We start from the raw sequence: 20,087 nt of genomic DNA, 5'->3' as shown, positions 1-20,087 counted from the left end.
CCCTCCGGATGTGCTTTGTTTTGTATTCCTGAGCCTTGTACTCCACACCGATTTATAGTTTGCCAAGAATTTTAAAGATTACTTGAAAAAAAAATTGATTAGCTAACATCTTCCTTAATCCAATACAGTTTATGAGCTCAGGATCGGCTCACTTCTGTCTTGATACCTCAATGAACATCTGTGTTTGTCAGCTGGCTGTCCACAAGGCAGAACTTCCAGATTTTTATTAAAAGCACAATAATGCAAGTTCGACCTTGAAAAGGGGCCCTGGCAACCTAACAACTGAACAGTCTTCTGCAAATCAACCTTTTATAGAACAGTTCATAGCTCTGCAAATACAACAGGGAGCGGCCAAAATGTTGGCTTCATGACAGGTTCACATAAGCACTAGAATGGAACGTGTGTTGTGCCTAATATTTCCAGGGCAGGTCCTTAGCCGGAGCAGATCTCAGTGGCTACACCAGCTTTGGGAGAGTTACATTTATTTACACTGATTAATGGTCTAGCTGTCTGCCTCAGGAACCAACTTGTCCTTCAGTTCAGGATAACTTTATGTGACCTGCTTTGTGCCCATGAGAAATGTCATGCACTTGGTGTTAGAATTGAGAATATTTGAAAATGCATTGCTGAGTTGGAATCCTAATTCATGAAGCTTTACTGACAGCTTTTTTTTTTCCTTTTTTCCAAATTCCTTTGAGACTTTAATAAAAATTACACTAGGTAAGACCACAAATACAAGCCGACCCAATTACCTAAGCCCAGATCTGATTAAATGGACTTAAATTTTCTTCTAGAAACTATTTCAAAATCAGCTGGAGAGCAAGAATGACCATGATTACCAAAAATTGTATTACTGAAATAACGTGTCCTGTTCTTTGAAGGAGGAACACTGGCAGTAACAGGTACATACTTGTTGGTGACATTTGCTCCAAATGTACCCCGAGAGTTCACAGCAAGACAAGTACAGAACTACTTAGTGAGTTGGCCTTTTTTGGTATATTCGGTGAGTATCTGGTTCATACTACTCCCTAAATCAGAAAAATTGGGGTTATTGGGTATTTTGCAGCATCACGAATTAGTGGCAGAAAAACTGCTCCTGAAGGTTGTCATGGTTTAAGCCCAGCCAGCAAGTTGGAACCACGCAGCCACTTGCTCACTCCCCCCGCTTCTTCCTTTCCCCGCTCCCGGAGGGATGGGGAGGAGAATCGCAAGAATGTAACTTGAGATAACAGCACTCCAGTAACTAAGGTATAATACAAACCACTACGGCTACCAATAATAATGATAAGGGAAATAACAAGAGGAGAGGATACAATTGCTCACCACCCACCAACCGATACCCAGCCCGACCCGAGCAGCGATCTGGGCCTTCCGGGTAACTCCCCCCAGTTTCTATACTGGGCATGACGTGCTGTGGTATGGAATACCCCTTTGGCCAGTTCGGGTCAGGTGTCCTGTCTCTGCTTCCTCCTGGCTTCCCCTCCTCCCTGGCAGAGCATGAGACTGAGAAAGTCCTTGGTCGGAGTAAACATTACTGAGCAACAACTAAAAACATCGGTGTTATCAGCATTGTTCCTGGGCTGAAAGTCAAAAACACAGCACTGCACCAGCTACTAAGGAGGAGAAAAATGACTGATGTAGCTGAACCCAGGACAAAGTTACAGGGATTTTCTGGAATGTGATGGACGTGTACTTTTAAAAATCAGGCTACGTATGCTCTTGGTCCTGCTATTTTCTTTCATATGAGTCTGTTTTATCCCCATGTTGTTAAGCCTGGCTGAGAGGAGCTTTTTATGGAGTTGAGATGCGGAGAGGCAGCCTGCTTCACTACCGCTCAGGTTAATCTGAACCCAAGTTTGAATTCGAATACAGGAATATGATTCTGATTAAAGTATCTGTATACAAACTTCAAATACCATACGTCTTCTTTGATGTATTTAATTAACATCAGGAACAAGACCAGAGTGAGTAGGAGGAATTTTTCTCTCTCTTTTCCTCTGGAATGCTGAACATTCATTCCTCCAGCTGAATGTAAAAGATGCAATATAGGAGATTCAGAAGCAGTTACTTTTTCCCAGTAAAGTGACTCACTTGGGTTACGTTATTAGTGCCCAGGCTTTTCTCGTCAGGAAGCTCAGTTAGAAAGTCACCGACTAGACAGTTTAAGGACCTTAATCTTTCTGCCAACCTGCAGACTTTATATACATCTAACTATCCATGGGACTGCTGATTAAGCAGAAAGTACATGATACCACAGCAAATGCTGTTTCTCTTGATCAATTTTTTGTGCATTTTAAAAGCTCCTGAAAGATGGCGATACAGCTCAGGGGACGAAATTAATAATCATACTGCATAAATCACAGCATACACTTTCAATCAGGCAGTAGAGAGGTTTTTGAAGGCAATGTCTGAGAGTTTTGGAGTACTCAGTAAGGTACTTGGCCTCAGCAAATCCACATAATCAGCAGAGGGATAGCGGCTTCTTTAGGAAGGAGTTCAGAACAGAGATCTCTGTGCTCAATGGAGAACCTCTGAATATTCCCCTCTATCACGCAGTTCCACCTATGGGTACTAAAACAGCCTGGCATTCTAGGCATTGATTTTAAATTGCTGACTCACCCATTTGCGTAGAGATGGTGGAGGGAGAAAACTCCACATCCACACCCAGTGACACCAGAAATTTCTGTGCCATATCCTGTTCACATTTTCTTCAACGGGATTAACAGCAAAAGGGCTTTTCCCCGTCTGAGGACTTTGTTTCAGGAAAGGTTAATAAGAATGCAGTTGAGTGCCTAGTTAGACTGTGGTGTATTCTTCTTAGAAGACATTATGAGGAGGTGGTAGGTAACCCCTGAACTTTTTATTCCCTCTTCTCTGTTCTCCCTGCCTCAGCCAGCATCCAATTCTACATGTACAACATGGGTTGCAGAAGGAGCAAGTACGCAGCAAATCTTCTTGACTCTGCAACATATTGAGCTGTATTTTTTCATTCTGCTCCCTGGATTCATCTGTTTTGAGCTTCCTCTGTCCAAAGAAGAAGGAGGAATGGCTCCACAAGAGACTCAGATACCAGCCTGGTTATCCTGATATGCTGCTAGAAGTTCAAGCAAATCCCTCTGGGCAAGGAATTAGCTCTTCGTAATTGTTTGTAAAATGCCTAGCACAGGTTGACTGCCAAGATATAAAAAAGCATAGCAGAAGTTGCAGAGCTTACAGTATAAATATATAGCGAGGAGACAGTACAGCAGTATAATGTAGCCCAACAGTCTTTCTAAAAGTAGCCCCAAAGTGTGGTCTGCTGAGAAATACAAAGCCCCAATGGTACAAAATGTTCTGCGTGGGTGATAAACCATCCCCATGTGGCACTCCACTGGCATCAGAGGAGTTCTGCAGAAATAGCCTCTAGTTCCCACATAAGACAACTTTGAGTCACCTCCTGAGACTTTGCAGTAGCATAATCATGTCTGAGCAAGAATGACTATTCTAGCTTGTTTTTTTCTGTTGCTTATGTGTACTTTGAGTCACTACAGAAGATATCAATTATGAATGAAGCTCTTAAGTTTCCCTAAACAGAAGCATAGTGAGTATTGGATTGTTAATATTTAGTCTCTGTAGAATCAGGTTCAAAACATTTCTGCTTTCCCTTCAAAATGCATAGAATATCCTCCTTGTTCGTTGGTCCTTATGTTGCTGTATAACCTAGAATAACAGTTGAGGCAGACAATGTGATATTTTGTTCTGGTGCCTTCTGGTAATGCTTAGAAACATGGAAAACATCATGATTATAAAAAAATGTTGATGAGATGTGGGCTTGAGGAGACTTCAGCAGAGATTAGATGTGATAGCAAAAATGACTGTAAGCAGGTCAAGTTCCTTCAGTTCCTTTAAACAGAATATGTGAAACTGATATAATCTACACACTTCCCATTCCTGGACTTTGTATTTAACACTTCCACAGCTATCAGCTATGAGGGTGAGCACTGTTTTGGGTAATTATCAGGAGACAACCATAGGCAACAGCTGAGGCACCCCAAGAGGGTCCCTGTCTGTGTAAGGTCCTGTTAGGAGTCATGCACTCTGCTTGCAGTGTGAACCAATGTGATGGCCTCTCCTTTGTCTTGTGATTAAAGGTGACCTGTTGGTGGGTCACTGGGTGACAGAGAACCATGGAAGAACAGGTTGGGTGCTGGACAGCATGAGGTGAGAACAAAAGCAAGCCTGGTGTGGAGGGATGTCACTCTGGAGGGAGATGAGACCAGCTCTTCATATGAGATTGCAAAGATTGTTAAACAAGGATTACTCCAGGAATGTTGTGTGTTATTTTAAACAACAGCAAAATATTATATTCAACACAAAAACAAAACCCCCAAAATTTTGTGGTTTTTTGTTGTTGGTTTGTTGTTGGTTTTTTTTTTGATCTTGTGATAAATATTTGATATTTTTTAAAGAAAGGTAGTATAAAATCCAGATTTGTGTTTTTAGTGTTCTGAAAAGCAATTGTTTCTCAGTTGTCTTTGGGAACAAAGGATCAGGATGAAGGTAAACAAAAAATGAATTAAACATAACTATGTTCTGTTCTTATTTTTGAACATTACAAATCTGGGGGAGGTGTAATGCGGTAGAGAATTTTAGTAACTGAATGTAGCTGATGACTGCTTTTCTGCTGCAGTCACTCCTCAAAATGAGAATTGGCTGTGTTGTATTATATTTTTTGAGCAACCTGGTCTAGTGGAAGATGTCCTTGCCCATGGCACGGAGGTTGGAACTAGCTGATCTTTAAGGTCCCTCCCAACCCAAACCATTCTATGATATAACTGCTTCTTTGGAAATTTCATCAGCACAACACCCAGGTATTTTTGAGTCTAGTGCTGCCTTATAGCAGCTGTTGGTTTAAGAGTAGAGTGGCATTATAAAACATAAAATATTATGTTGATGACAAAACCAAGGAGATAGACATGAGATTTTTGTATGACTTGTTACGCTGGCAAAAAAATATGATAAATAGATTCAGTAATGATGACAAACTCCTCTTCTGTCTTCTTTCCCCCATTTGATCACTTTCCAACATGCACAGAACTTCTCTTTCTCCATGCTGTCTCCAAGACTACCAGGCTTCTGAGCATTTTTCAGTGCAAAGGTCCATCATCCATTTTTTCATAAGTCTTCTGAGCTTCACAGAAGCTTTTTGGCTCTTGCTGTTTTCTTTAGGCATAGAGGAGTATTTGGGTAATGTGGATAAGAGGGAGAATACCCAGGCTTTTGAGATGGCAAACGCCAACAGTTACTAAAGGAATCTGCAAAGAGACACCTTACCAGCAAGTCAGTAAATTCAACTGTTTACCATTTACCTGTCAGTTATTGAAGGACCAAGTTTGGACCATTCACAGTGTAGGTAAAGCTGCTCCAGCAGCTGCAGAAATCCCACAGTGTGGTTTGCTAGTGTGTCATTAAGCTTTTCAAGGTAAGTTCCTGACAGGTATCTGTGATTTGAGAACCACCCCATGAAATAAATGTTTTCCTTATGACGTATGGCAGAAAAACAGAAAGATAGTGTTTGGGGGATTTATTTTTTTTTAGTAGGATTGGGGAGAACGGCAAAGAGGGTAGCAAAAGTAAGCTTGTGTGTCACAAAGAGTGACACTAGGTATACCATAACTAGGAGAGACTGCTGTTCCTGCAGGGAAGTGTTTCACTCCACAGGAGTTATAAACAGTTTCTGTAAGAATTATTAGCAATAAACATGGCTATCTTTGCTGTCACATTAAAAAAAGTCTTCTCAATGCTACAAGTGACAAAAGATAGCTAGAAGTGCAAAAAGAGAAACTGAAGAAATAAGAAATGCTCAAAGTTTAACTTCTGCTAAAGATAAATGACAACAATTTTTTGATAACTCGGTCAACTGGCAATAAGGTTAGTTCTGAGCAGAAGATACTTTATAAAGTAATTCTCCTTTGAACTGTTAGAGCAACAAAAATGACTGTGACATCTCAAAGACTTTGAATGAAGCATTTATTACATAGTTTCAAAGCTCTAACTTTTTTCCTTTCCATTTTCAGATCTTAGAAATTATAATATTCTGCATTCTCCTCTATTTTTACAAAAGAAAAGCTGTGAAACACATCGTGGTTTTGTTAATGATGGTAGCACTACTGGGTAAGAACATATTATTCATTTCAATGTTCCTGTCACTTGATAATTGCTTGTCACTCAGTCTCCTGAGCTAGTTTAGAGTAGGGCCACTTCAAAGCGTTGTGCTGAGGGAGAATCATTGAAACATTTGACATGATTCCTACTGTGGTCTCTTTTTGAAGAGAAAAGCTGATTATGAAACATAGTTTCTATGCTTATTGCTGGGACTATTTCTTTTTACAGATTTTCTGAAATTAATATGCTGTGTACCATGGTATTCTGAAGCTTTTTTTAAATAACACTTTAGCTTTAGATCCTGGGAACGCAGACTGTTTTAAACATTGTTTTGGAGAGCAGACTAGCTGTGAAAAATATTTCCTTAGAACAGTGCAGCTGAAGACCTTGTAAGCACTCTGTAAACAAATGCTATGATATTCTGTGTCTGTACTGGAACTTTTCTTTGAATTATCTATGCCTGTTTGCATACAGAATCATAGAATGCCAGGTTGGAAGGGATCTAGGGATCATCTGGCCCAACCTTTCTTGGGAAAAGCATGGTCTAGACAAGATGGCCCAGCGCCCTCTTCCGTGTCCAACATTGGGGAATCCACCAATTTCCTGGGGAAATTATTGCAGTGGCTGATTGCTTTCACTGTGAAAAATTTTCCTCTTGTGTCCAATCAGAATATCCCCACGAGTAACTTGTACTCATTACCCTTCATCTTTTCCATGTGACTCCTTGTAAAAAGGGAGTCTCCATCTTTTTTGTAGCTACCCTTTAAATACTGGAACATAGTGATAAGGTCTTTCCTGAGCCTTCTTTTCTCTAGGCTGAACAAAGCCAGTTCTCTCAGCCTCTCCTCATAAAGCAGCCTTCCCAGTCCTTTGATCACCTTTGTGGCCCTTCTCTGGACCATCTCCAGCCTGCCCATGTCCTTTTTGTATAGTGGGGACCAAAATTGAACACACTATTCTAGGGGTAGCCTGGCAAGCATTGAGTAGAGTGGGATGATGATTTCTTTATCTTTGCTGGTGATGCCCTTGTTAATGCAACCCAGTATCCTGTTGGCTTTCTTTGCCACAGCAGCATACCGTTAGTTCATATTGAGCTTGTCCACCAGGAGCGCCAGCTCCCATAGCTGCTTCCCAGCTGGGCAGATCCCAGCCTGTGCTGCACTGTGGGATTATACTGGCACTGTAAGGTGCAAGACCTTACATTTGTCGTTGCTGAACTTACCTAGATGAAAAGCTCAGACTTTCAGATCAACTTCTGGGGACAGTCTTCTCATTTAAGTTTCCCAGTGCTAGGGAGATTAAGTTCTGTAGCTCTGAAGAAGCCTTGAAGGTTTTCCGTGCTCCTTGCATGAGGCAGAGATGGAGGAACCCCAAAAGCTGTAGGTTTGAACTGTTTGACTGGTCTTGATTTGGCGGAGTGAAGTGTGAGTCCAGCCATCCCTCAGCTTCTAGCACAGAACCTAGGAGCTTTGGCAGAGCTCAGCTGAGTTGCTCTGCAGCTTTCAACCCTGCCGTGAGGAGCGTGAAGCACTGTGCACTCCTGAGCGATGTACAGATCCAGCCTCTTTGTCACATAGCAGGAAGCCTGAAGATCCCCAGGTGGGCTTCTGCACTTAGCTGCTGCAGTTCTGGGCAGACACACCATGATGCCCAAAACAAGGTCAACACATGGCTCTGGGAGACCTGGGCCATTGGGCTGTGTAGCCCTGCGTGCTTATTTTGCCATGGAACCTACCAGCCCTGATGCCACCAGTGCCAAAGGGATGCATGGAGCTGCAGAACAGCAAGCAGCAGGTACTAACTGCAGTTTGGTGATCAGGCTGCAATCAACCAAAAATACAGTTTCAGCTGGTGGCTGCTGAGGTTTTGGTGAGCATATGCAGCTTGAGAAAAAATGTGTCATTATTTCTGCTCTATTAAAAAAGACACAAACAAACAAATCCTGGTTCATGGGAACTTTTGAAATACTGACATTTCCCTTGAGCAGGAAACCCAGAACTGTGGCTGGCTCTGATTCCTGCAGCTGTCCTGGTGCCTGGCAGTCCCCACAAAGCTACACTTAGAGCCTTCTGCTGGGTCTCTGACCTTTCTGCTGAGCAGAGTCATGGGGGTGCTGAGGGAGGGCCCACCAGCTTTGCTCCAAGCTGTCTGATTCATGCACTGCCCTTAGAGTCCCCTGGCTATGGGAGGGGTACGTGAGGTTTGGGGTCTTGCTGGCAGCTTGTTGAAGGGGATTTCTGCCTTTTCGCATGTATCTGCACAGATACATTCCTGGTGAAGGGTTCGTACAGGTGTAAATTAAATGTAGAAAGGTTTCTTTAAGGAGAGGGCAGCCTTTGTGTTTCACTGGGTATGAGAGCTGCTTTCATTATGAAGAAAATGCAGGGGTGATTGTAAAATCTTCAAACATTTTGTTTAGTACAACTCTGCAAGTTCATTTGGTGAGAATTATCTTACCTCTTGTATATACTGGGAGTTATAAGTTTGGGGGAAAATACTGCAGATTAAAGTGGGATTTCTGAATTTCCTGCCCTAACAGCTGGAAAGTGACATCATTTGTCACACTAGCCTTAGGGGGGTGTCATTCTATCAGAGATAGGAAAACCATTTCCTAGGTTTTGAAACTTATTCCAGGGCTACTTTAACTAAAAAGATCATTCCACTTTTCCAAAAAAACCCCACCCAACCAACCAAAAAACAAAACCGAATGACAAAAAATGATGCTTTCTCTTCTGGTTTGTTAAAATTCTAATGGATGAAAAATGCCCTTTTAACAGAAATACTTTTTTAGCAGTTTTTACCCTTAGTTGTACAATTCAAACTACTATTTTTTACCTGTAGATGTTCTTAATAAATCCATCATGTTAGAGTACAGGTTTAATTTTTTATGTAGGCTGCTTGTTGGGGCTTGAGTGTATTTTTTGGCTTTTTATCATATCATTAGCACCATTGCAGACCAGCATTTGACCTCCTCAGCTCGGTTTTACTGCTTTGTTTGTTAAACCACTCCACCTATTTCCATTACAGAGCAAGAAGTGAAGTACTTGGTGGAAAGATTGTCAGGAAAACAGTGAATTTCATGATGGTGAACAGGATCATCAGGAGATATATACAACTGTTAAACTTCCCCTGAACTTTTGGACTTGCTATAAGAAAAATGTTTGCAGTCAAAACCACAGACCTGAATTCGTTCTTCTTCCCCCACCTTTTCTCCCAACCCTTGGCCTGAAGTTTTTGCACAGTGCAGCTATCCTTGCCAATCTGCATTTTGCAGTTATGGGAGGATGAATCAGACCACTGAAATCCAAAACTCCTCAGCTCTGGAAGAGGGTGGAACTGGATCCCAGCTGAGGGACGGTGCTCCTGACTATTAATTACCTTCCCTCAAGTCATCTCCGCGCCCTGACTCTTCTTATCATTTTTAGTCTCTTCTGAATTTGTTACATTTTATTTGCAGTAATCACAGCCTACTTGGGTTAGCTTCAACAAACCAAGAGCGCACTCCAAAAGGAAATCTAAAGCAACTCTTAGCTGATCTGTGAGACCCTTTTCTAAAAGATATGGATTGCAAGACTTCTCTGAACTGGTGACAAGTATTCAAACCATTGCCTGCTGTTTGAAATTTGTTTGCAACGCTGCAATGACAGTGAATAAATGGTTTGAAAACACACTACTGAAATATTCCATTCTTTGGGCTAGATCCAGTAAATGGTCATAAGAGCCTGGACCCTGAAGCAAAATTCAGACCCCCATGTTAGTTGTCTGCTCTCCATACAAAACTTGTGGGGAGTTAGGTGCTTCGGGATGTGATCCCAGAAGTCAGCTTTGGCCAGCTTTGGCTAGCTCCCGTCTCAGTAGAGAAATCCTGAGGGTGATGAATTATTTTAGGCTGCTATTAGGAGATGTCCCAGCTGCTTTGAACAGATAACAAGACCTCTCAGACTTCTGAATAATACAACATGGGCTCCAAATTAGCTCAATAAAGTATGTCTGGAAGATGTGGAAGCTGTTATACCACCTCTGACTGGTAGTCCAGTGTTTAGGGCATACGCTCAGCTCGGGGAAATGAGTCCAGTTCTTTCTTCATCCTGAACTCATCCTCTCTTTCACACACACATGTGAGTTCCACCTTACAAGATTTTATCTGACTCTAACCTCAGTTACCCTGCTGAAAATGGCGAAACTTGAGTAGATGCAGGGTTACAGACCCAGTGCTACAAGAACTTAAAAGCAAAACACAGAGCATGCATGGAGCTAAGGCCACTACGAGTTGAGGCAGTAGGTTGGCGGGCATTTATAAAATCACACACTTGGGTTTAGGTGCCCAGACTCTACCCTAGTTGTTTTAGGTTATCAACCTGTGGGGCTGACCTGGCACTTTCTCCTCCCTCACTGACGCTCCGAGGTCACTGCTGTGAATCCTGCCCTGCTAACTTCTCCTTTTCCCTTGCAGCATCGCTGACTGTCATTGCTGTAAAGGCTGTGGCCAGCATGATAATACTCTCTGTGAAGGGGAAAATGCAGCTAACTTATCCTGTTTTCTATATCATGATTGTTTTGATGGCAACCTCTTGTGCTTTCCAAGTCAAGTAAGTGAGAGCCTACTTACCTCCTAACCTTCGTACACATTTTATCTGTCTTTTTTATTTGGTACTGATACTGACTCCAGATAGAAGTTGCACTTTAAGGCAACAAAATCCTGCCAGAGCCTTGCCAGATGCGTGAATTGCCTATGGCTGATTGCATTGTTTATTTAGGCTTTATTTTTCAGTTTATAATTGATTTATAGGTGCCACCTCCTCTCATTATCACCTTATACACAGTCTTCCCAAATTTATTTCTAGTTTTGGCACAGTTCTTGAACTCATTAAATTAAATTTATGTTTATGTAAATTTTGGGGGGTTACTTTTAGAAGCTTTCATTGCTGAATAAGCAAATGGCCATGTTGACCCTCATTATACATATCTTTTCCCCAGTTGATGTCACTAGTCAGACCACAGAAGAGAGTTTGTCTCAGCTTTCTCCTGCCTCTATTAAATCTGCATGTTGGGTTTTGCTACCCTGTATGCCTGTACTTTTTTAGGAAATAGTTAACTTTTGGTGTGCAGGGGACATGCAAGTTTTCCCCGCTGGCCTCTGGCCTGTTAAGTGATTGCTTTATGCTGCCTTTGCAGATTGCTGGGGGTGGCAGCATGGTAAAATATGGCTTGCAGCTGAACAGAGTCCATTCCCTTTATGCCGGTCCCTCTGCTTCAGGTGCTGATAGCATCATTCAGCAATCTCATCTAGACTGCTCCAGTGTGAGTCTGAGTGTTTACTTGCATGATTATTTTCCGGTAGAAGAGCCAACCCAGCTTTCTCGTGGCAGAACATACCATTCCCATGTGGAATCAGAAAGTCCATGCATTATTATTCAGTGACTCTCCATGGCTGAGTCAGGAACTCCCCTGTAACAGATTATAGAGTAATTTACATCCAGCTTGTCTTTGCTGGGAGAGCAGCTCAGGGCATTTAAAATAGGAAATAAAAGCCTGGTAAATAGGAAGCTGCTGAATTAACCTCTCTTCTTGCCAGTTTTTTGTTGGGTTTTTGTTGTTGTTTTATTTTCTTTTGCTGGGCCAAAATTAAAGCAGAAGTGAAATGTGCCCATTTTATTCCCTGGGATCAGTGTTTCTTTCTCTCTTCTCTCTTGGACACATTTTCTCACAGAGACAGTGCTGTCAGTCTACATTTTTCATTTTATTTGTTTCCTCTCTTACTTTATTTGACTGCCATGCATTAGCTCAGAACAGCCTGTGCTGCAACATCCTCCTCGATTCAATGCTGGCCTTTGGTATCACTGTTTTAGTCCCAATGACTGAGTTTGTTGCAAATGGAAGAAAATAATGAGGTGTTTTCAATGACTCCAAAATCCTGACTATCCTGTGGATATGTAGGATTTCTTTATTTTTAAAGCACCATGGAGACTGTTCAACAGTTGCTAAAATAACTATGCAATTACTTTAATGGCTAAAACAGATCCAAGCTTGGATTTTTACTGTGCACATATATTGTACCAGTGAAACATTTAAGTGCGGTTCTTTTTATAGGTTTTGAATACACACTGCAGCCTCCTGATTTTTCTCTTTTGGTCTGAAATGCACCATTCACATAACAGAGTATCTGCTGGTGCACCCGAGAGCTCACACTCATGATTCATCACCCAATGGGTAAATGTTGATAGCTGTCCACACAAGTGGGTTAGTTGCTTTGCCTTTTTCATCCACCAAAGCTGACTGTGCAGGCTGCTCCGTGGCCAGTGTATGCATGCGTGCAGTGTACACTCCTATGGTCCTGCACATTGTTACTTGGGATTCTGGTGAGGGTTTGTATTGCCTTTCTAGAAGCACAGCAGAGAGTTTCCAACTCAAGGAGCACAGGCTTGGAGCCACCTTCCTGGACTTTCCCATCAGGACGGTGTGTCTGGGGTATGGCTGCATGGATACACATATAAATAGGCATTTTAGTCAAGTTAGATTAAACAATAGAAGCAATGTGGACTTCATCAAAGGTAAAGAGATCTTACAAGAACTTGCGTGTTCATGCCTCTGCTGGAAATATACCCTTACACAGCCTGCTTAAATTAGAGCAACTTGTCCCTGGCTGCTCACAGGCAGCACTGCTTCCAAGAACCGATGCAGACCATAAGCAGTAATACCCTAGCATTCCTCCCTTATCTGTGGCAGACAAAATTTTTCCAACAGTGCTTCAAAGGACTGTCCAATGTCAGCCTATGTCCAGAAAAATCCACACCAACCTTCTTGCTTTTGCCTATTTGTTTGTGCTCTGCAGAGTCAAAACCAGAAGGTAAATTCAATACACATATGCATCTGTCCAGGGCTACTTGCTGTTGTGGTAAGAAATAGTCACACTTTTTGTTAAACTGACATAAAGTGGCTTAACCTGACTTAAAGTGCAATGAACCTCCTGTAGGTACGAGGTACAGTAACACTTGTCTTCCAGGTTCTTGAATCAAGCAATGCATCTGTACGAAGCGACAGCAGTTATGCCCATTAATTTTGTGTTCTTCACCACCAGTGCCATCATTTCAGGTTTGTTTCTGGCCTTTTGCCTCTACAAAAAGATTTTCTAAACATTGGGTTTTAAGAGTTACTGCCTGTGAAAAGGAACACAAACCAGTCATGTTTGACTTCACAAAAAGTTTTTCCTATGTGACAGGTGTTTAAGTTTCTGAAAAATGAGTAAGTTTACAACTTTTGAAACAAAATAAAAATAATCAAATTCTAGCATTTCCAGAATTGATATGTACAGTTTACTGTGCCTTGCTGACTTACTAGAAGTACCTGCATTTACCCTAGCTTCATCTTGACATCCAGTAAATGCATTTACCATGTGCACAACAGCCTCTCTGTATCCGAACTGGTAGAATAATTTTAACAGCCTGGCAAACTACTCAAATGACAACCAGCTGTGTTTCATAGTAGTTAGTGTATATTCCATTTCAGAAGGTGGAATTCTAGGTTAAGTGAAGGAAATAAAATTACTCCAAAGACTTTTTAAGCATTTAACGTTTTATTCTGGGTGAGAACTTTGAACTCAGCATTGTTAAAGAGGGACTGCAAATCTTGGAAATGGTGCGCGGCATAAGAACATGAACAAGGAGGACGACTAAGATGCTGCTTCAGCAGTGAGCCAAAATGATCATGTTGTTAGAACATTTATGACTCATTTTAACACACACTGGGGGCTTTCCTGTCATTGCTGTGCAGGAGTTTCTCATACAGAGCTGCCATTAATGAGAAGGGGAGTTAGCTTCACGCACAGATTGCCTCAGCACCTGTGTTAGAAGAGACCTACACTTTGTGACTGAGACATGTGCCAAAAAGGGGTTGCATTCTTGTGACCATATGGGAAATTTGGCCTTGTGCCTCCTTAAAAGATCAAGTACCTATTCAGGAATGGCTTAATATCTTTGAGACTGGATACGCATGCATTTGCACCAGGTTGGATAAACCAGTGTAGGGCTTAGAAGAACAACTTTTGCTGAATCTTACGGGGGTGCTTGTAGAAAGCACCTCTCTTGTAACACCCCATCCCCAGTTACAACCTTTAAAGATACAGTCACTTCAGCTGTGCTGGTTCATGCTCTGGTATTTCTAAGCAGAACTATGCTCATCAGTGTTTTAAAGCTAATACACTTGGCTGTGAATTAGGGCAGCTGAGATCCAGATACACATCTGGTTCTGTCACCTCCACTGCAGAGGTGCTAATTCCTGGAAGAGGGGTGACCAGAAAGAGCTAGTGATCCCTTCAGCCAGAAAGATTTGGCAAACTTGGCTGCTAGAGCCCTTAACTTGATGTAAACTTCAGGGACACAGCTAGTTACTGAAAACCTGTTCCCAATTGGAGTTAAGATGTCCACATGGTATGCTGGAGTGGCTTAACTAAATCCATGAAGAACCTGTTAGCTGTATTGGTATGACTCTGCTTGTGAATAAGACCTCGAGTTTGACCTGCATAAAAACTGTTGTTGACAATGCAAAAAAAATACCTGCATCTGTGCAGTTACTAACACAGCAGATGCTTCAAACAGTCCTTCTCTTCTCCAGTCCCATGCAATGTCTTGACAAAGCCTAATTAATGGAGTATGGGCACATAAAGTGAGCCCATCACAGTGTGTATTAATACCTTATTTGGGATTTTTTTTGCTCTGTTTGAGCATGACAGTGCTCCTGACCCTCCTAGCTGTAATTCATATCACTTGGAAGCCAGTCAAGATCTGCAATTCTTGTTTCTGTCACATTCCAGGGGTCATATTTTATCGGGAATTCCAAAGTGCAGCTTTGCTGAGCCTGTTCATGTTTCTGTTCGGGTAAGTGTATCGGCCTAAAATCTGCACTCTTTGTATTGAAACAGCATTGCCTTGTGGAATCCCTTCTTTTCTCAGTAAGAAGAAACCCATCTTGTTATTAAAGTATTATGGAATAGCCATTATAGTAGGATAAAAAAACATTAAAGGAAAGATTGATGGCTGTGCTTTGGGAGTTTGGAGGCCTGGTTTTGAATCCAAATATGTAAAAATGCGACACTTATGAACTACTAATCTCATGATGGAATGAAAAACTAGCAGCAAGTGTTCCTCCAGCAGGAAGGAGAAATCACTATTCTCCACCAAAGATCGTGTTATGGGGGTGATTTTTACAACTGCGAGAAATCTCCTCCTGTGTTACCTTCCATTTGCGTGTCCAGCTGGTCTTTGCTGCCACTAGGCATGGGCAATTATACGAGCTGCTTGCCTGTGAGGCTGTACTGTAATCTCTCTCTCCTTGTGCAAAGACACAGTATGCCTGCAGAAAAGTTCAAAGCTTATTAAGAAGCTGTTAACAATACATGTTTGAAGAAGGACCTAGGTGTGAGAGCAGAAACCTTCTGCTGGCTACCAGTACCATACCAACTGTCCCTGGTGGGACAGGGGACAGTTAAGTACTTGACAAGGGTGTGAGATGATTAAAAATATCTCCCAGAGCTGATGAAGGTGTCTTCTTGCCACAGTGCTGTCAAATAAATGGGGCCGATAGCTACAGACGTCTTTGTCCTCTGCAGCTGGACTCAAGTAGGTGCACACAACTGCTATCTTGTCTGACTGCATGAAAAGTGACCGAAAAACAGAGATGAGCAAATTCAACCCATGTATTTGGCAGGCAGGAATTAGTGGGTATGTGTCCAGCACAGAGTGGATAGAAGATTTATCCAAGCATAGCAGTTTTTCACTGCTTCTGGCTTATAGCTTGCCCCTGAGACACACAGTCAAATGAGAAAAACAACAGAGATGTTGATTGTCTGTAGCTAGACTGAGTTGTTAATGAAATTGCAAATGCTAGAATGCTAGCTTAGATGCTCTGTGAAGATTTGCTCAGGGATTCAAATGTTGTGGTCTCATACTCACAGGCATTTGGTTAGGTATATATTGCTGAAAGTGTAACTTTGCCTGCAGAACCTTTCTAACTGATAATAAAGCTTCAGGAGGCAAAAACTAGACTGAGAGGGAGCCCCAGATGAGTATATAGAGCTGCCAGGAAGAAAAATGTCTTTATAAACTGAGCAGCTTGGGTTTGGAAGTCCTTGAAAAAGAAACATGGAAAGATATTCTCATCTGAGATGCAGTGAACTGTTTCTAATGATACTGTGCCACTGTTATTTTGCAGGTGTCTCCTGTCTTTCCTTGGTGTATTTGTAATTGCAAGAAATAAGAGAGAGGAGCATTTACAAGTTCCTTTTATTGACTGTGGACATATTCCTGGTAAGTAGGGCTTTTTTTCTGTCTCTGTTAAAAATGAGATATCAGATAATGGGATAACTTAGGAGAGTTGAGTCACAAATGTGCTCTAGACATATTTAATAACTATACTGTTCCTTTAATTTCGATTCCTGTTCCCAATAGATTTTTCAAAGAATTTTTCAGAGTTTTTCCAAGCTATTGTTACAACCAGTCAAATAAAAACAATGATTACTGGAGTAAAGAATGTTTAAATGATGGATTAGTGGGGGATTTGTTTTCTTGAAATTCTTCACAGGGTTGTTGTTTTTCCCTTCCCTCACCCCATTTCCTTAGGACAAAATTTGACAGGCAAAATACAACCAGATTCTCACAGTTCATACTATGGAGCTTTGAATAATGAAGACGACTTGGTGAAAAGTCAAAGCTGAAAGAAGAAAGCACAGTTAATAGGAGGAATGCCACTGGAACAAAGATCAGCAGCGCCTTCTTATTGGATATATTCAAGTGTGTGTTGAACTCCCGTATGTCAATGAGTCATAGTATTATTGAATTTCACAGAATGTATCCCCTGGTTATCCCAAATGTGTTCTGAAGATAAAGGAAGCCTTAAGAAAAACTAAATAACCATTAATGAAACAGAACATTCTTATAGTATTGATGCCTCTTGAGGATATTTTTAGAGTCTTAATTGCCTTGAAATGCAAAGAGGCACAGAACAGGATTATAAAAGTTCCCTTTTGAAACCTCACAGATCTGTGTAGATATTTAAAGACAAAGGTGGGAAATGAGGAGAAATTTCATAAGCGACCTCAAAGTATTCTGCTACATGTTTAATACCTTTAAAAATCTGATCCTTCCTGTTCAGGAGTCAAAGCTATGGACGTATATACAGTGTACACAAATACGTACACACAAAGTGCTTTATTTTATGTGTAGAGGAAAGATCCTGATTATCTTCTGCCATCAGATTAATTTTCTTATTTTCCAAGGAAATGGATGCTTGTGTGAGGTGAGGGAAAGAAGAGAGCACTTGCCATAAACATAGGCATATGCACACATTTGAGGTGCTCAGTCAAGGCAGAGCTAGGGAGCTGTGCTTGACATTTTACATCCTCCCAAAAGAGTCCTGTGCTGGACTGGGCTGTACTGTCTGTTGGTATAGCCTAGCCTGAGGTTTAGCTTCTGTTTTCAGGAAAATAAGGTTTTAGTGAAGAAAGTGCAAACTTTTCCAAAGGGAATGGGATAGCCAGGTTCCTTCCCTTGGCGTGTCTTGGAAAACTATTCCTAAAGAAGAAAAGTAGGGCAACTCCTAAGCCACTGGTAATGCTGCATGAGGAAAGGCTGTAAAAACCAGGATCACAAAGAACCACAGTAACAGTACAGTTTTTCCTCATTAAATGGTAATGTCTCTGAACACTGATCTGAAGAGCCAGCAGTGGTGGGAACCATGTCAATATTGTTCCGTGTTTGAGTCTGGGGTGTCTCCGTGTCCCTCACTCCCAGTCTCCTGGCAAGAAAGCTGCTCTGAGCATTCATCATGGGTCCATGTACCACTGCCTGGTAGCACTGCTTTACCTCAGCCAGCACAGCGCAGGTCAGACACCTCCTCTGCAGAAACACGTGAAAGAGGTCTTGAAAAGCCTTTGCATCTAGGACAAGGTACTTAGTTCAGGTTTGAGTTAATCAGCAGTAATGGATCAGGGCCACAGACTGTAATTTGTTTCAGTGGGATATCAGGCAATGAGGTCTCTCTTTTTTTTTTTTTTGTTTCCCCAAATAGTTGTTTATTTGATTTAAAAACACATACAGCCGAAGAGCCATGCAGCAGTTTCACTTCAAACCCTACAAAGCACACACAGAGCTGCAGTTTTTCCTATGCAGCAGTGTCCCAGGAGCCAAGGTGCAGAGGGGCTTGTGAAGTTGTTTTCCAACGTGGATCTTTTCCAGCTGGCACAGAACAAGACTCTATGTCTGCACCTTACTTGTACCAGCTGCCTGGCTGTGGCCTTCCTTTCCCCTCTTACAGCTTAAGTTTCTAAAGCTTAAAGTAAAAAAAACACATTCTTTTCATATGCTCCCTCGAGGGAGTAAGGGCATGCCTCTATCTTTCTTTTGCAAGTCAAATTTAAGCTGCTTTCTAAGTCTCAAGTGAGAGTGTGTGCTAAAGATGGAAATAGGAGGCCTATAGATTTTCATTCTGTGACCTGGGAAACAAATGGGTGAAAGGATTTGGTTTTGTTTCTTTTTTCCTAAATTATTGGCCTTGGGCATCTTTTTGAAATCTGTTTCCATGACTCAGAAGGGTTGGAGGAGGTAATAAGGGTTACCAGGTGTAGGATTTTCTCTTTAAAGCAAGAAATCAAATGTTAAAACCTGTAGTAAAAGTTATTACTTATTTTAAACTACTGTTTTTCTTCTTGAGCAAAAGGGGGGGTTTTCTTCTTATGGGTTTGTACAAAAATTATAAGGGTTAAAATATTTTCTTTAAACTCAAATGTAATTAAAATGAATTTATGGTGCAAAACACTGGTAGGAATTATGTGCAATTAAAAGTTGTGATTTGACATGATTTTTGAGATGTGAGCACATTCCAACTAATTAATGTATTACAAGATCAGAAAAACTCAGTGATGAGAATTCATTACTGTCTGCCAAGAAAAGAACATGATTTGTTTCAAGAATCAGTTTCTAATCAATGTAATTTTCAGATTTGTGTGATATTTAGGTTGCAAACACCACAGACAAATGCCTGCTAGAAGAAAAGCCTTTTCACTGGAAAACAAAAGAGTCTTTGGAGCCCTTCTCTTTAATAATGAGTTATTTTCTTGCAGTGTTTTTCCTGACATCAAAATGTGGGCCAGATATAAGCTGCAAAACTTGCACCTGCAGGCTGAACTTGAACAGATCCTCCATGGGATGTGAGGAAGTCAAACCACAGAAGGCGTGGTGGGCAGGCAGTGGCTCATATGGTCCCCCAGGCTCCAGCTTGGGATTCTGACAGACCAGAACCAGCAGGACTCATTTAGTGCTTGTTCCACTGCTGGTCACGCTGCGGTAAGAGATGAAGTATTAACTGGCCATGGGCCTGGAAATGGGAGCTCTGGAGTAGAGAGACCATTTAAATTTTGGCATAAAATATCAGGATGCTGAAACCAAATGGTTTCAGCTGGCAAAAAATAAATGCATTTTGGACTTGTATTTCTGCCCATGTTAGAAGCCTGGCATTCATCTGGCACGCTTATTGCCTGCTCCTCACTACAGCCCAGCTTTTGGTGGCTTCATGTGTGTAAGGGCACTGGTCACCTAAAACCAAAGGAGAGAGGCTGGACATTGAGCTTCTGTACTTTGAAGCTGTAGTTTCACGAACCTGGCAAGTTGCTTCAATGGTTGAGTGCTGATAAAAGTCTCATCCTCTCTTTCCCATTCGTGAGGTCCTGCGTGGACTGTGGCTCTCTGTGTCTCACTTCAGCTGCCTCTGATAACACTGGAGTGCGTATGATTAGATTGAACTTTCAGTTTGCTCTTTGTTACTGTTCTCTGAGGCTTGGCCTTTTTCTCTTTTAAACTTGTTTTTCATTCCTTCTGGAGAAATCAGCTGGCCTGTGCTGGCAGCTACCCAAAGGAGACAGAGAAAAGTTACCATAATTATTATTGGAAGGCCAA

The 20,087-nt window shown here is 41.6% G+C and overlaps 1 protein-coding gene across 1 annotated transcript in view; it reads left to right on the top strand.

Moving 5' to 3' along the window:
• The window catches only part of NIPAL2 (NIPA-like domain containing 2), a 48,429-nt gene extending 31,577 nt beyond the window's left edge, over window positions 1-16,852 (top strand). The window contains exons 5-11 of the mRNA XM_010020292.1: window positions 882-1,003; window positions 6,057-6,153; window positions 10,598-10,733; window positions 13,148-13,236; window positions 14,954-15,017; window positions 16,351-16,445; window positions 16,758-16,852. Of these exons, the coding sequence (XP_010018594.1) occupies window positions 882-1,003; window positions 6,057-6,153; window positions 10,598-10,733; window positions 13,148-13,236; window positions 14,954-15,017; window positions 16,351-16,445; window positions 16,758-16,852 (698 nt within the window). The remainder of the gene's footprint in view (window positions 1-881; window positions 1,004-6,056; window positions 6,154-10,597; window positions 10,734-13,147; window positions 13,237-14,953; window positions 15,018-16,350; window positions 16,446-16,757) is intronic.
• The last annotated feature ends 3,235 nt before the right edge of the window (window positions 16,853-20,087 follow it).

This window comes from Nestor notabilis, unplaced genomic scaffold, assembly GCF_000696875.1.
Source record: "Nestor notabilis isolate BGI_N333 unplaced genomic scaffold, ASM69687v1 scaffold1288, whole genome shotgun sequence".
NCBI lineage: Eukaryota > Metazoa > Chordata > Aves > Psittaciformes > Psittacidae > Nestor > Nestor notabilis.
This window is presented reverse-complemented; position numbering and strand designations above follow the sequence as displayed.